This window comes from Perissodus microlepis, chromosome 18 (genome assembly GCF_051167445.1).
Source record: "Perissodus microlepis isolate ML-2025 ecotype Zambia chromosome 18, ASM5116744v1, whole genome shotgun sequence".
Classification (NCBI taxonomy): domain Eukaryota; kingdom Metazoa; phylum Chordata; class Actinopteri; order Cichliformes; family Cichlidae; genus Perissodus; species Perissodus microlepis.
Window position 1 is genome coordinate 17449199 of NC_140478.1, and position 17391 is coordinate 17466589.

General features: G+C 43.6%; 1 protein-coding gene across 4 annotated transcripts in view; it reads right to left on the reverse strand.

Moving 5' to 3' along the window:
- The window catches only part of LOC146367659 (zinc finger protein 521-like), an 88318-nt gene that overhangs the window by 42583 nt on the left and 28344 nt on the right, over positions 1-17391 (reverse strand). For 2 of the 4 annotated variants that reach the window (XM_084913282.1, XM_084913281.1), the window contains exons 4-7: positions 2371-5882; positions 2151-2235; positions 1802-1834; positions 1002-1067 (exon numbers count right to left, since the gene is read on the reverse strand). In XM_084913282.1, coding sequence (XP_084769408.1) covers positions 1002-1067; positions 1802-1834; positions 2151-2235; positions 2371-5882 — 3696 coding nt within the window. The remainder of the gene's footprint in view (positions 1-1001; positions 1068-1801; positions 1835-2150; positions 2236-2370; positions 5883-17391) is intronic. The other 2 variants (XM_084913283.1, XM_084913284.1) reach the window with 2 other exon arrangements.

Consider the following 17391-nt stretch of genomic DNA (forward strand, 5'->3'; position numbering starts at 1 on the left):
TATATAGAGTTATCAGTGTGAACTGACACCATGGAGCGGGGCATGGATGAAAACAACACCCCTATGAATCCAGCGTCTGCTCCATTACCTACGCTAATAACGCTGACAGCTGAGCGGAGATGACCCCAGCCCCCTGTTTCCCCTCTCCTGTGCAGATGGTCATTAAAAGGAGAAAGTGTCCCTTTTTTTTTTCTGTCGAAAAGATATTTAGAGCTTTTCCAAATGTGCATTTTTGGGGGGTTGTTTTTGGCCCAAATTGGCTCTTCAGTGATTAAAGTGTGGGTTGAATTTAACCATGCTCCAAATTAAACAGAGCAATTTTTCAGAAGGTACGTAAAAGAACAAGATCAGCGCTTGAAACACGGCTCACATGTCGTACCTCACGCCTTGTCCATTAAACACATTTCCTTAACTTTACTTCATTCTGCTCTGTTTTCCTCTTGTTTGTTTGACAACTTCACATAACAATGAGTTTTGTTTTCTCCTTATTTTAGAGATCACAAAGCAAACGTATCTAACAGAAACCCTTTTGAGAAGTCAGATGAAACCCGTGATCATGTTGAATACAAAGCGATAGCATATCAGAGAAGTAAGACATCAGACAATAACCCAATCACCTATCCTCCTGTTATCTTAAGCTGTCTGAATTCCACTATTACGGGGGAACTGTGTGCTTGTGCGGCTGAAAAACATAAAATAACCAGTAGGGGGGTTTGTTTTCTACCCTCCCAGTGTGCTCCGTGCCTGCCTTTGCGAGAGAAAGGACTAATGCTGGCATGGTACTGTATTAGGCACCCCCAGTAGACTAGTGGGTGAGCAGATCGCAAAGATGAATACAAAATACACACCTACACACTCTCAGCTCATCTCTCTCTTTTGCAAATACACCGCAGCATCAAAATCACAAATCACATGCTTCTGATTGTTTATGCACAAACAGTGGGTCCCTGATAGAATTGCCTACCGGTCCTGATAGAATTGCCCACCGTGTTTAAATTCACCTGCGCCTAGAAGCGTGTCCCAAACAGAGAGGCGGTTTGGTTCCAGATCAATGAGTCTCTCTCCCACTGAAGACAACAGATAATGCAGTGTAATGAAAGAGCCGCCAAACGAGCTGAATAAATGAATGAATAAAGGAACGTGAGACCGGAATTCAGACGCCTACTTACTGCAGGCAAGAAAACCTGTTTTCCAATTGTCTGTTCCCTATAAATTATTCTGCCTGCATACAAATGACAACCAAAAGTAGAGACATTTTGAAAATGTGGAGCTTAGTCGTACACCAGCACTCTTAGCTGAGAAATCTTGCGAAATGAAATGCAAAATTTGGAATATTTCTTTTGATATTAAACACCGAAATGGCAAATATCCATTTTTTCAGTTGATTTGACGTCATAAAAGGAGAGAGCATGAAAGTATAAAATCTAGTATGCAGATCTCAGTCATCTGAAAACAGTACTTGTGTGACAAAGTACAACAGACAAACAAACCAAAAATACATATAGAAGAACTAGAGAAATTTTTGCCTTTTTTTTTTTCAGAAAATTGATTGATAATCTTTGGAATGATCAGAATGATCAAATCTGTTTGATATTTCAATATTTGAATAATCTGTGTATTTTATTTTCCACTACTTCAAACTACCTTAATTACAGAGTGGTTTGAAGTGGAGAAATTCAGCTTGAAGCATGCACACGGACCATATTATACCATTCACATGCATGGAGAAATGAAGCTTGTGGGTTTATGAAAGCACAACACTGGGGATGCAGTTGATGGTCAAATAATAAAATAATTCCACCTATTTGGTGATGTGATCCAGATACTTGTGAGCCTGAATGAGACAGGGTCAAATATTTTATTACATATCACATTTATTTTTAGTATGTGATTCATCTTTAAAAAGGTAGGAAAACACTGAAATTGGGTGAATTTTTCTTAATAATTTGCACACTGCGCGGGTGAGATTTTAACACTTAAATTGCATGCCTAAAAGATATGTTGATTAAATTTACGCTAGATTTTAGAAACACTTGGGAAATTTGGACAAACATATTTGTATATATTACACAAGCACTGTATTTAATGACTCTTGTTTCTGGAGTATAACAGAAACCATAATAAATGAATCAGAAAGTGCTATCTCCTACCCAGCATGTGGTTGGCCACATGAACTTGGATGTCCCATTCACTGTAGAACACCATCTGACATTTGATGCACTGGTATGTCTTCTTCTGTAAATCAGACAACAGGGATTACAGTCAAGTGTGAATAAAAGATATATGGTAGAAATATTTGCATCATTTGTAAATTGTAAATTCTGTGCATGTTTTCATTTACTTATTTAGTGCGAGGCTACTTAGCAATACCTCTTCAGTTTGCGATGGACTGGCTCTTGGCATGGGAGACACCTGGGGGGTCTTCAGCTGTCCACTGTTGCTGTCCCCAGACTGTTCCCGATGCACTGTCTGGACATGGTTTTGCAACTCTGCCTCAGATTCAAACTTCACATTGCAGCTGGAACATCGTGTCTTGGCTGCAGACGAGGACGACGTGGAAGAGGATGAGGACGATGAAGAAACACCTTTGCCTTTTCCATCTCCAGGGCTGAGACTCTCCCCTTGGACCCATGTGGCTGTAGTTGTTGCTGGAGTGGTGGCTCCCCCCTGCTGCTGCTGTTGCCTCCCTCCATTCACTGTTGGGCTGGAGCTCTTGGAGCCGGCAGCCGCCACACAGGACGCGCAGAGTCCATAAGGCAGTCCGTTGATGTCCAGCTTTACCAGGTCTAGTTTGGACCGGAAATCTTTTAGGCAAGAGGCACACTTGAAAAATTTTGGGGCGTGGTGTTGCTGCTGGTTTTGAGACATGGCATTGGTGCGGCCCATGGGTTGGTTTGCGGACATAGTGCCTGTCTTTTGCATGTGGAAAGTACCATGGATCTTGAGCTCCAATGTGGAGGTGACCGTCTGCATGCAAACAACACAGCGGAAACCTGTAAGGGAGTTCCTCAGGTCAGGGTGCATCTGGCAGTGCTCCAGGAAGTCCTCCTCACTATGCAGTGGCATCTTACAAATGCGGCAGCTCCCCGTGTCCAAACTCTTGCTATGGGTGACCTTGTGCTCTGTCAGGGTGAGCAATGAGGGGAAGCGCTCCCCGCAGATGGGACACATGTAGTGTTTGACAGGCCCAAGGTGGGTCTGCATATGTTCCCTCAGCCCAGCCTCAGAGAAGAAGGTACGGGAGCAAACATTGCACTTGTGGTTACCCTTGATCATCTCAGCCTTTCTTTTTATCATGGCACTCTCACCAGGGCGTATATTGTGATCTCTCAACTGGTGGTTAGTGAGCAGTGACTCCATAGTATAAGATGCCCCACATATGTCGCATCCATACATGGGCTCTGCAGTGTCCACCTCTTCCTCACTTCCATCATGGCTGTTCTGGGACTCCATCACAGATCCACCTACTGCCCCTGAACCATGGCTGTTAGTTAGGAGACCTTGTAGCTCAGCATCTTCTTTAGGCTGGCTTTCCCCACCAACTACAGTAGAACCATTGGCGCCACAGTTCTGTGACTTTCCCTCAAACACACAGTGTTTCTCCCTCAAATGTTTCTCCAAAAGAACAATGGCATGGAAAGCCTTGCTGCAGAAGCGGCAGTTATACTTCTTGCTATGGGTGGTGATGTGGCACTGCAGCTCCACTTCCGTTCCAAAGGACTCCCCGCAAAAAATGCAGCGGTGGGCACGGCCTTGGTTTTCCAGGTGGCTGTGTTTGACGTGAAGCTGCAAGTCAGTCTCATGCCTGAAGTCCCAGTTACAGGAGGTGCAGCGGTACACTTTCTTCTCGTTGCTGTGCTTCACAGCCAGGTGGAGCTGAGTAGACACTTTTGAGTCGAACACCTCTTGGCACAGAGTGCAACGAAAGAACACAAAAGTATGCATGTCGAGTAGGTGCTTCTGCAGGTCATCCACTGAAGTGAACTGCTTGTCACAGCTCTCGCAGATGTAATAAGTGGACGTAATAGTGAAGTGAATTGTCACATGCTTTAGCAGAGATTCCTGGTTGGGAAACTCCTTGTTGCACTGCGGACAGGTAAGCTGAGGCTGCAGACCATCCAGATGCGTTTTGAGGTGAGTCTGGAAAAGGTCTAAGCTTGTATACTTGGCACCACACTGGTTACATATGAACTCACTGGTGGCACGGGAGGCTGAGCTGCCTTGTTTCAGCACGGCAGTTTGTTCCACAGATATTGGCGAAGAGGGGCTGAGAGTGCGGAGGGATTTCTTCCCATTGTTGATGTAGTTCAGGGCTAGTGGAATGTTCTTGTGATTCTCCTTGATGTGCTTGTTAAGCTTTAGAACACTGTTGAATATGGGGGAGTTGGTGCAGTATGAACAGGAGTACACTTCGACTATTGGCTCCTTGGGAGTTACAGCCAAGGGGGAGTCAAAGCGCAGGCTCCCCCCATCACAGTGAGTCTGCCGAACATGCTCCTCCAAGGTAGCCTCTGTCAAGAACCCCATGAAGCACTGGGGGCAGAAAAAAGCATTGCTCTCCTTGGCCACTGGACTGGGAAAGCCATGAGAGCAGCGGATGTGTTCCTGGAGGGCATTTAGGTCATTTAACACCTCGGGGCAGAAATTACACTGAAGGAGGGCATCAGGCAAGCTCGCTAACAGGGCAGCGTGGTCTTCTGCATTGTGGACCTGCTTAAGATGTTCATTTAGATTTAGTAAAGAGGGCAGAACTTCCAAACAAAACTGGCAAGTGTGAGCCTGCTCTGGCTTGTCCAGATGCATGGTTCGCAGGTGAATTTGAAGCACAGCCAAACTGGAGAACACTTGCTTGTTGCAGTAGATGCAACTGTAAGAGACTTTAGGCTGCTTAGAGGAACGTCCTCCCATGTCTGAAGTGTTCTGTGCAGCCCTCTTTCTCCTTCCCCTGGTCTTGGGCACAGGTGGTGCTGTCTCCACCATTGTGGAGCTGTCAACGGAGAGGTTGGAGTCCGGAGTTGTGCTAGACACAGAGGTGTAGCCTACAGTCAGCAAGGAAGGGCTGTTACTATGGTTACTAGATTCAGGGAGCTGGTGGATGTCCATATGAGCATAGAGGTCCTCAACAGACAGAAAATGCTCTGAGCAGATAGCACAGGTGTGGCCCTTCCTATCTCTGCTGTGGGCTTGGTCAATGTGGGTCAGCAGGGTGCCCTCATCGCTGAAGGGCTCGTGGCAGTAGATGCACTGCAGGGTGGCACCCAGGCCTCCATCCTCTGATGGGGAGCACTCAGGGTGGCATTCTGCGATATGCCTCTGGAGCTCTTCTGGAACATCGAAGCCTTCCTCACACCGGCTGCATTTGCGGGTTTCTTTCAGCTTCCATTCATCAGCCCTAGAGAAACCGGAGCCTGTGCCATCTTTGCCCCTTTCATGCACTTGCATGTGGCCGTGGAGAGAGCTGGAGGAAAGGAAGCCTCGACGGCACACAGGGCACTTGTGGGGTTTGTTGGAGGCGTGGGTTTTCATGTGGATTTTGAGGTGATCGCTGCGGGAGAAGGCAGAGTCACACTCTCCGCAGTGGTACTTCTTATCACCCGTGTGTAGCTTCACGTGTCGATCTCGGCTCCGCTTGTGTTTAAACAGGCGGCTGCAAAAGGTACAGCTGAAAGGCAGCTTATCACCGTGGCTCTGCTCGTGACGCTTGAGGAAGCTCAAACGACTGAAAGACTTGTCGCAGAACTGGCATGGGTACGGTAGGCCAGGGCCTCCTTCTTCCTCGCCAAAATCATAGTCCTCACAGTGTCCTGGAGAAGTCTGATCCTTACTAGAGGGAGATGATGCTGGCCAAGAACACGATGGGTCATCCTCAAGATCAGCACCGTCTGAAGAAGAAGACAGAAAGAAATGTAGAAATGAAGGCATTGAGGGCAGGTCAGAGGGAAAAAGATGGAGGAAAAATGGAGAAAGTGAGTGAGTTAGAAAGGTGTTTTGTAAGCTAGTCACTATATTAGCAAGTCATTAGTCTTGAAAAGGTAGGCCACCGTGGCGTTATTTGTCATAGTAATTATAAGGTTGTGGTGTATGATTTTCAAATTCTTTGCAATGTAGACCATTTTTTCTTCAGCAGAAACAATACCTCTCCTTAGGTGTTATCTAAAAAGTTACATTAAATATGCAATTTAAAGTATAATTAGAGAAGAGAATAAGTGGAAATACTTTACTACAATTAACCTTGTATGTGGCCATGTAATGGCTTAGCCCACTGTGACTCAAAACACAATCTCTCTGACATTTAAAGCCAACACAAGACAATGGGTCTACTCTAGGATGTAAGCCCTGCATGAGGTAAATTAGAACATTTCTATTATTCCTGAAGAATTACTTGAATATTTTTGAATAACAAGAGCCCTTGAAATGACCTTAAGACAAGAGAAAAACAGGCAAAAGCAGTTTTAAGGATGAAGGAGAAGATTAAATATGCAATTTAAACCACAGCTATGCATAGCCTTTGGGAACGCTCTGCTGCAAAACGGATGATTTTCATGAAACATAGACCCATCAGAACATCCGTCAATAGATATCAGATTATAGAATATGCATTATTACCATATTTGTCTGTGCAGTCTGCGTTAAGCTGTGAGGCAAGTGATCGTGGATGGATGAACGTGCCATCCATGTTCTGATGCAAGGAGGGGTAGGGGGTAGGTGGCTAGTGGTGGCTTACTGTCTCAGTCAAGGACAAGCAGGTGCAGAGAATGACCAACTTTTTTTTACAATCACTTTAATGTGTTCCTATTCAAATGGCTCCAACATTCCAGTCCACTGGTTCACTGTGCGGTTATATGCATGGAAAACAGAGCACCACTTTCCACAGGTTCAAAAGGTTACAGGCCACTTCTTCCCGCTGCTGAAATCTAAGTGCTGTGAACTTCCTTACCTAAATAAAACAACATAATCCCAACCTCTTCAGAAAAAAAAATATGTCAAAAGGCCATAACTTGGAATGGGAAAAACAAGAGGAAGCTGCAAAGATTTATGAGAGGGATGGAGGAAAAGCACGAGCTCTTTCCAGGATCCAACCTCTGTACTCTCCTTCAGCTGACAAATCTAAGTCTTTCTCTCTCTTTCCCCCTTTCTGTTGTTTTTGCTGGGAGATCTGCCCTTTGTCAGGATATCATGCCCTCTCTGAGCACTTACCCCCATCAGGGCCTATCTTCAGGAAACAGATGGGGTCGGAGGCCATTCCCTTGCCCCTCCAAACTGCTGAAAGCGGCACATTGAGAGCCCACCTCCACACCGTGGCCCTCCCGGAAACCTCCCACCCCTGGCAAGGCGCCCACTCTGTACACACATCTCACTGAAGGAGAAAACCTTGCCTGATTTACTTGCTTTATCTTTCATACATGTCTCAATGTTTTCTCTCTCTCTCTCTGGTTTGAGGGAGGATGGGTGACTCAGTGCTATGCCCTCCTCCACAGAGGGGGCGGATCTGCCCTATCTCATACTGCCTCTCCGGGTATAGGAGAAGAAGACAGTGCAAGAAGAATGACCCCAGCCAATGCCTTACAGTCAAACGTATTGGCTTCGAGACAATAGTATAAAACAAACAAATAAATGGTTCTGTATACAAGGCTAAATGAAATTCTGCTGTCTTAAATGAGGATGTCTTGATGCCTTGAGACATTACTAAGCTGTCAGGACAATCTCATTCCATTCTCGTTGTTTGTTTGTATATTATTTATTTAGGGCCTTACGGTGATGACATATATAGAGTAATATCTGATTCATATATATGGAAGTTGCAATGAAAGTGCTTTGAATAAGTAGCTATATTAAAATTTGTGGCTGGATAGCAAATATAACACAGTTAGTAATAATGCATCATTTGATTTCACGTTGGACTGCATAGGGTATAATCACACTGGCCAACAAATACGTTATAGCCATGCTGTAACCAGTAGACAAAGGTTCTCCTTTTGTGCTTCTTCACCTATTTTTTCTGGTGAGTCGATAGATAAAACTATAGAACTGCAGTAGTTTTACTGTCTACCGCTCACCCCCACCCAACCTCACACCAAACACACACGCACACAGAGCAAGAGCACACTTGTGTGCATACACTGACAAGAATATACATGTGCACACATAGCATGTACACATAGAATACACAGATACAAGTCCAATGGCCAAAGCAAGTGTGTGAACAACTGCAGATGAAAGAGCAATCTTCCTCAGGAGACCTCAAGAGGAAAAAGAGAGAGAGACTTGTTTTTTTTTCCTTCTTCACCCAGACAAGAAATGCCCAGGCCTCAGCAGCAGCCTGAGTAAATAAAAGAACGGGCCTTACTTCCCTGTCTCTCGGGCCGGGGGCCTGTGCACGCCAGCACTCTCTGTGCCGCTGCCAAAGGGGATGCTGGGGCCTGAAAAACTACACCCTGCAGCTGAAGGGCTGTCTTTGTTGGTCTGCCAAGGCCTTCCTGAGCATCCTCCAGCCAACAGCCTGTCACGTCCTGGGAGGAAGACCTCCATCTTAAGGCCTGTCCCTCTCTGGGAGTTCTGTCCCTACCCCCCCTCCCTCCTTTTTTTTAATGTCTCCTATATGGAACAAAACAACCTCATTTGGAGTTCCCCTATAGGGAATGGCACAAAATGTGCCACAGCCACATTTACCAGAAAGATAAACATTAAAGTCGAAGCTAAAGTAACTAAGAACTTCTTAAAAGTCACAAAAATATAACCTGACCTGTGAAGTTCACTGATCAAAATATGCTAAATTAATAAAGACGTTTTCTGTTCTATACAAATTATGTTTTCTTTTTTTTTTCCCTGGTACTGCAGAAGTAACCACTGAGAATTCCCGATTCACACGCAGGTCTCAGTTTCCTCTAAGCCAGTCTGAACTGCCTTTTGTGCAGCACTTCCTCTGTGTTCATTTATAGCACCCTTTCCCAAAGTAAATACCCCTGTTCAAATAAGATCCCTAATGCTGGGAACAGGTACGCTTACCATTTTTCTGCACAGCAGAATAGCTTTCCAAGCCCCTGAAGAATCTTTTATTTATGCAATTAATGCATTTGAAAATTAGCATGCATAAATATTTTTTGGGAGCAAGTCATTAATTTTCATGATGACATTGTTTCCCTTTGGACTTTAACACATATGGTGGCAAACTGTGTCTATGTTTTAAAAGCTAAATGATACAAAAAATGTTTAAAGAATAATGTCTGTTGATTTCTTTGTAGACAAATACTATTGGGTCTCAGTATAATTTGAGCGTAAGACCTCAAAAGAAGGCAACAAAGACGGATTTTCACATAAAGTATTTGTAACAGGAATGAGTGCACACAAATGTAACTGAGTCTCTTGTTAAATGTAATTGAGATAAAGCAAGGGTGCTTGGTTTGACATTTGGTATAATATTTAATGCTTTTGCACGTATATCCTAAAAAACTGCATATTGCTTTGCAAAAGCATTTTATTGCTTTCATACACATGCACATAGATGTCTCACTTTTTAAAGATGTTTATGAAATGTCTCATACAATATGAAACAACTGAGGAAAAACAGCTACATCTGTATTCAAGCTGATTTTGTGCAGAGCTTTTAAAATACTGAAAATATCCTTGGTTATTTTATTCCAGCTGGCTCAAAATACAAACCATGCCTCAGTTGACCAAGCATTTTTTTTAGGGGCGGGTTTTTTTGGGGGAAATTTATTTATTTATTTATTTGTATGTACACTTTTTTAGTCCACATTATGAAAAGTACAAAAAAAAAAGCAATAAAAAAAAGCAATTATCTACCTTTTTTTGTGTTTCAGAAAATGTAATTTTTGCAGTTACACCCTCTTTAAACCTTTCAGGGACCGCATCATTTGGGAACAACTCACTTCTGGTGCCCAGACCTTCGTGTCTGAGGTGCTGGAAGCTGTTCATGATGCCTTATCACTGTCTGACAGCAACAGAGTACATCTCCTCTATTTAGGAAGCCAAACTCTTATCCAGGTCCAGGACCTTATCTTATCAGAAAAAAATGTTTTTTCCCCCCCATCACTCATCTGCCACTTCTATAACAAGCTAGACTTTGTTCAAAAGCCATTCTAGTGAAGCAAAGCATGGCCAGGCTTTCAGTCGCCAAACCTTATCTTCCTGTGTGTTGTACCAGAGATCTGTACATAGTGGTTGTCATAAGAGATGTGTTTGTGTGAGTGTATTTGTGGCACATTGGGGATTGGGGATTCATTGAATAAACAAAAAGCTGACAACTTGTCTGATGTAACACCGTGACCCCACTTCATATTCAGAGAGGGGATCTTTTTACAGTTACTGGGAAAAGTAGTGAGCCTTTCCCATGAGATGATGCATGTGTCATCTCAACACTTTTCCCTGTTCTGATGTCCAAATAGCAGTGCGTGTCTGAACAACACGTATTCATGTACACCGCTTTGTGACACAATCACTTAAGATCTAATAGAAGAAGTGGTGTAATATACATATATATATATATATATATATATTTTTTTTTTTTTCTATATTAGCGCTCTTTTTCCTGACAGAGAAGCAGGATGAGGTGGGCAAGGATAGCTTTTTTTTTTTGTTGTTTTTTTTCGGGGGGACTAATTCCAGTCAGATGAACAAATGACTCAGTTGATTCAGGACAGAGAGCTCAGAGGACACAGAGCTATTGGAAGAGGCCCAGTGCTGGGCTTTACTCACAGTAGTCCTGCTACATCCCTGTTTTAAGACATCAAATCCAGTCAAAATGAAACACTGATAATTCCCAGTAGCTGTCAACAAAAGTACCAGGTGGCTTGATGTGGCTTTTTGCACCATGCAGCTGATTAACACACACAAATAAGCACAAGCACAGCTAGTTAAAGAGGCTGCTTTTTCACCACTTTTCCCCCAACCTCAGACATTGTGTTGTGTACGTGTGTGTGTGGGTACTAGTGTTGTGTGTATACTGGGTTTGTCTCTCTCTCTTCCTCTTTTTTTTCTTAGCAAACACAATATGTTTTTACACATCACTGAGAAATGTCAGGTCCCTCTCCCCCCTTGCTACAGATCAATCAAATCCACTATGCTACAGGATGAGAAGGAGGGGTGGTGGGAGACGGCTGGAGGATCAGCGAACAAGGATGCTGTCTTTTACTGGACAAGGTAGAAAAACATTAGATGGAATAAGGATTCACTTCCCGCGGTTTCATCAGTGCCGTAGCAGCAAGTTACTCTGGCCTAACATCATGTACATGCGCAACACAACACATATCCACACACACACAGACACACACAAACTTGAAGGGAAAATTGCAGTCAATGGGGATTTTTTCACGCAGGGCCTGACACAAAGAGCTGGAACATCAAGCGCTGTCCTGACTCTGTGGTCTGGGTGTCCATTATTCTGGCCCTCATGGCTCTGTCTCTCAACCATGGGGAAGCGGCAAACTGTCAACTACTTTGTCCACATTACCCACGTCCCCCAGCTCAGACAGGAGCACTTGGTCACTGTCCCAGAAATCACAGCGCCCCAGTGGCAACACAGGAAAGTTAGACAAATGGAAGGCCAGAGCAAGAAAAGTAGGGCGGCCAGTCATCCTTTACTATGCTTTTTTCTCTCTGTGACGGTGAGACACAGCCAAAGAGGAATTTTATTACTTATTGCAAAGATGTGTCACTGCAGCACTAATGCGTCTCTGCCAAAATGGACAAGCTGAATAATAGTAATCAATGATAAGGTTTCTTAAAAAGAGGGAGGATGTTTAGTGCATGATCTGACTCACTGCATTTCCTGTGAAAGCTAACATCGTACCATAATCCATAACCACAGCGACTGAACTCTAAAAGCATGTCAGGGTTGTCTGTCTGCTGGATAACACATTTATCATTCTGCATACTATTAGATATCTGAAGCCAGCAACAGACTTTAACACTTAATATTAATAGAAGATGTGAACTTATTTATGAAAATGTTTTTAATTTAATAATTTGCCGTTTGATGCTTGTAAAAATGTGAATTCACAGCATTTGCAGGGATGTCGACTTGTATCGTTATTTGGCCCTGCGTGTGCCCTGTTGTGTTTTTCTGCCAGAAAAGAAGGTGTTATAGCAGGATGGGGCAAGCTAACGTGGAGCGGAGGAATTAAATTGTCAGGAGTGCTTCATTTTCCTCCTTTCAAAATTAAGTCAGTTTTTCAAATGAGAAAAAGGGAAATTAACGAGAGAACGGAAAATCAAGGCATTTAATTAAACTATTATTCAAAAAGGTGAATTTGGGGTTCATCGCAGGTTATTATTCAGAGTAGTAGTGGGTGGGCTTGATGGCTCATGTTGGTGTTCTATCTATCTATCTATGATCAACGCTGTATTTGCGATGTAGTTGGAGCAGTTTGTGTGTGGGAGTGCGACGGTGGCAGCGGTATCATTTCCTCTTCAACTGAGCAGCTGGTGGTGTTGGTAAGGTAGGAGGACCGTTGACCACTTCAGGTAGACTTCAGCACAAACAGGAAGGAGGCTGTTCCTCAGGTCTTGGCTGGACCAGCAGCCACAGTGAGCCTCCCAGGGGGAGAAAGGAGGATGACAATCTGTCCCCCAGCATGGCCCTTCACCGCCTGCCTCACTGCACTGGCTCTAAGGGAGTGCTGGGCCAGGCGGGACTGGACTGGGCTGGGCTTCAATAGGCAAGGGTGCCTGCGTGTGTGCGTGCTGTTCCCTCAACACTGCGGCAGACCAGGCGCAGGACCCAGTGGACAGTCAGCTAGCCAGCCAGCCAGCCAGTCAGCCAATTTGAGAGATGCTGCAGCACTGTGCCGCTACTATATTTTCTCACTGTGCGGGAGTTTACTTGGATGCTCTTTTATTTCCCCCTCCCCCCACAAACACTCTTAGTTACTCACAGAAATGTGATTTATGTGATCACCGTGGAACAGAAAAAAATTGTTGTGCATAGAGAAATATGCTGAGTTACTGTATGGTTGCTTCATTAAAATAGGGTTTGGTCTGCAAGTTTCCAGAGACGCTATCCATTACTTAAAACCCAACACAGCACTGACTGAATTCAGAAAATAGGGTCTAATTCTTTTTAATCAAACTACCTCAGAGTGACCCATAAAACTTGGGCTAGACTTCAAGAAAGGATCGTCTCACTTATTAGTTTAAGTTGCACTGGAAATATTTTTAAAAGGGCCAGTTAGTTTGCCAAATGCCCATAAAAATACTTGTATCCTCATCTCTCCCTCTTTTTTCTTCCCCTCACCGCAAACAACGAAGAGAATCACATGCGTGTGGACAAACAACCTGGAAATGAACTTGTGTTAGGGTTAGCATTAGCATTTATCAGCAAACTCTGACTCTGTCTTTTGACCCATGACCTTTGGTTCCCCCGATTAATACACTGTGGCTTTATTTGATATCTCCTCAATACCAGCCCAGCTTGTCAGTGGTAAAACAACTGGAGACAGCCCAAGAGGGAGAAGAAAACATGCATCGTGGAGAGGAAAGCGGGAGGGGAAGAAAAACAAGCATCAACTCAAGCAAGACGATGTATTTTCATGCATCCCTGTCTTAAATGTCAAGATTTCTTAACCCTCAGTGACTGCAGTGCTGACACCTCTCCAAGGTTCAACAGAAACCGCATTCATTAATAATTAGCTTAGCTGTGAGGACAGGGAGTGAGAACGAGTGCGAGAGAGAGGGAGAGAGAGAGGGAGAGCGAGCCAGCTAAAATTCAAACTTCTGTCCTTTCCCGAGAGAATCGAATTTCACTACAAGTATTTTTTCATTCTTCTTCACTTCTTGTTTTCCTGGTGTGTGTTGGCCAGAATCCCAAAGGCGGCCCAAGAACGAGCATTGCAGACGTCGCATCAGCCTTACTACTCCCTCCCCTCCTTAATCATGGCTCTAATACCCTCCAGATGAATAAACATCTTCATCCCTTCTCTGTTAAAGCCAGAAGGCTCCTCCACTCTCGAATCCAACAAAGGAAGAAAGAACGAAAGAAAGAGAGATACAAATGGAGAGTTGAAGAAGGAGCACAGGAAAAGGATGACAGATGGAAGGGTGGATCAATGTCGGAATGAACCAAACAGCAAAGTAACAAAGCCATGGCAAGATTTTGTGGTTCTTCCCATAATTCGTCTGATCTATTTCCCCCTTGACACAATTATCACAGTCCTTCTAATTATTTTCCTTCTTTAACAGATTTCTAATGGCAGACTGTGGTTTTTTTTTATGATCATCTTTGCAAAGTGAAGGTTTTGAGAGTTGTTGTGCAACCTTGTCGCCTCAGACTGCGTCCACAGACTGCACAGGAAGGGGGAAAGGGGGGTGGGGGGTGGAGAATGAGGAGGCGAGGGGAGGTGGTGGGGTGGGAGGTGGCGGGGTGTCTCTGGAGAATGGGCCAGGCCCCAGACCAGCACTTCCCTGGCCCAGTAACTGTGCCAAGATACTCATGACATGTGTGTACAGTATGTGAGCGCAAATGGCAGACAGATTTAGGGGTTTGCTTTGTTTCCCCTTCCATTGTTTTCTGCTGGTATCCAGGCAGCTCGTCATCCTATCTTAATACTAAAAGATGATAAAAATGCACACACAAGACGCCGATACAGGCAAACAAACATGCCAACACCTCACCGAGCGAAGCACGCTCTTCACTGCCCCTCACCCTCATCTTCATTTGCAGAACAAGGATGGAATATGAGGCCTGAATACAACTAGACAAATGACTACAGGGCATTTTACTTATTCATCCATCACTTCACATTGATTTATTCATGTTTATCTATTTATCAGCTGAAAAAAAAAAACACTTTCCCCTAGATTGTTTTGCTAAAAGTTTGCATGCTGACGTACTTAGTGGAAAACTTTCAGGGTCACTGTACAAAAATCCTTAAAAGAGATTATTGAGGTTCATCTCACCCTTGAATACCATCCCCTCACTCCAACACCTCAACAAATACTTATCTCCCTATTTACATAAAACCAGCGATTCTTGGGTTAGTACCTGTTTACTAAGTAAAAACACAACCTGGGGAGGTTATTTATCTTAGTCTCAGGGGAGGAGCTTGGCATGCCTGCCAAAAAAATATCCCCCACATGAATTACCATCAATTCAATACAAGAAAATCAGAGGAAACATCTCAGATGCCCTGTATAATTTTACATATGATTTTTGCATCTGAAGCAACATATGGCGAGTAGATCGACGGTCACAGGCGAATTCTGTGATATCTTAAAAAGGAGAAGAAGAAGAAGAATATATTCGGTCCTTTAATTTTTGTGGATAGTGTGGCCGTTTTGTGACATCCTCTTGGAATCTTCCTATCCTGCTGTAATAACAAGCTGTCCTTCTTACATGTGGCAATCTTAATGTCTATCTGAATGTACAGCTTACTGTGATGAACTCATTTCAAGGAGAGTGAATGTAATAATCCGCCAATATCAGCTCTCACTGACTGCAACATCCATATCAGCTAATTACTTTTCATGAGCGGACATCAGCTGTTATCAGTATATGGAAGGAGCGCACATTACTATTTTACTACTCGCGCGGATGAGCTAGTGTTACAATACAAGTCCTTAATATAGAAACTGAACACAGTGAGATGGTAATAAAACCCGTGTCACTCGCCCACTTCCTTGGCTATTTTAAATAACAAGACCATTTCAAAGAAGGTGACTTTTAATTTCCACGGGTGTCCTGATGACATATACATGGAGCCTTACCTACCTTAACCCGGTATAAAACCAGGACAAATGGGGTATGCCAATAGGTCAGAGTGACGCTTCTCCCCTAATTTGAAATTTTCTCTGCATTCCTGGGTTAGTGAGGTGACTGTCATCTCTGCAGCTGTTCATTGTCTTAGGGAAGAGCTAGAGTTGGGGGAATATAATCCCACACACTATGCATACAGCAGGGAGAAAATATGGGCACAGAGGTGATGCACGGCCCTCTGGGTAATTTGTAAAACATGAGCCTTGGCACCCGAGTGGCATGCCAAACTTAGGGTCAGCTAAGTCAGTCACAGCAGGATTTTGTTCGTTATTCAAAAAAGTAAGGCACTGGGCACTATTTATTTTTAAATGCATTTCTTTCCTTGTTTGCTGCCTATATGAAACTATTTGTTTAATTACTTTTGTGACAGTTAACTGCATTAAGTCAAATCTGCATATAATGTGCAAATCACTAAACCTAATAAGGAAAGCAAACCCAAGATCTTTCTGGTAGTATTTCAGCTTTTATCGCAAAGCCGATTAATCACACTTCATAGAAAAATGTAGAGACAGTGTTTTGGCTGCAGAATACACAGAGCTAAAAGCCTGTTCATCTCTGCTTTTGTTAGCCTTGACTGCTTGGTTGAGGCCGTTATACACTCACTTCTGGGTTGGGTGGTTTGCTATTAACCTTGTGTTAGCATGTCACGTTTGCAGCGATTTGGAGAGCCTTGATCTTGTGTTTGCTGCAATAGATAGCTGCTTTTGTCCTGGACACAGTGTGCAAACGAAATTCAAAGCAATGTGCATAGCTTAACAACTCAAAAGTCATAAACCGCCCTGCAGTTTTGCCATCGCCATGTTTTCACCCTCTTACCAATTAAGGTGAGGAGATTCTGGTGTAAGCGCACACAAAAAAGCTAATTAGGTTTTTTTTCTTTTGCCCTCTACTCGTCATGCAGATAATTGAGGAACTGTAACAAAAGCAAGTTCAGATTTGTTTGATTAGTGATTATCATATGATTACTGAATTAAGTCGCAGTTTTGTGTTACATTACTGTGTCATGAACAAGCTGATGAGATTACAGTAACACATTACATCCGACACTGATCACACATCACATGGGAGACTCCTTGGCACAATTTCCGCCATAGAGCACAGTGGGCAACAGTGTTTTCTCAACATGAAATTCTCTAGGAAATTTCTTGGAATTGAAACTCTAGCAAAGCCTGTTCTTCGTATTTTTGTATTTTTTTTGAAAACGATTTTTTTGTTTTATCAGCATGCGTCTGCAACTGAAAACAGACAGTCAAACATCATAGTGCCTTTCCTCTATCGATGAAATACCACTCTTTTGTAAAATTAGTTCCCGCAGGAACACAGATTTTAGAATAATAATATCACAGACATAGCGTACATATAATGCCTGAACCCGTACATGTTCACCAAGAAGTCTTGATTAGGATTCGTCAGACATAACATCCTGCATGCACGGCCTCTGCTTTGCTAGGCCTCAGATAACCTTTATCCTATAGGGTTTAATTAATGTCAGCCAGTCTACTCTGCCTTTCAGAAGGAAACGACTTATTCCTCTGCCCTCATGAAGCCCAAATCCCTCTGTTTCACTGGTGAGGCCGGCTGCCTTGTTTATCCCAACTACAGGTACTGCTCCCTATTAAGGC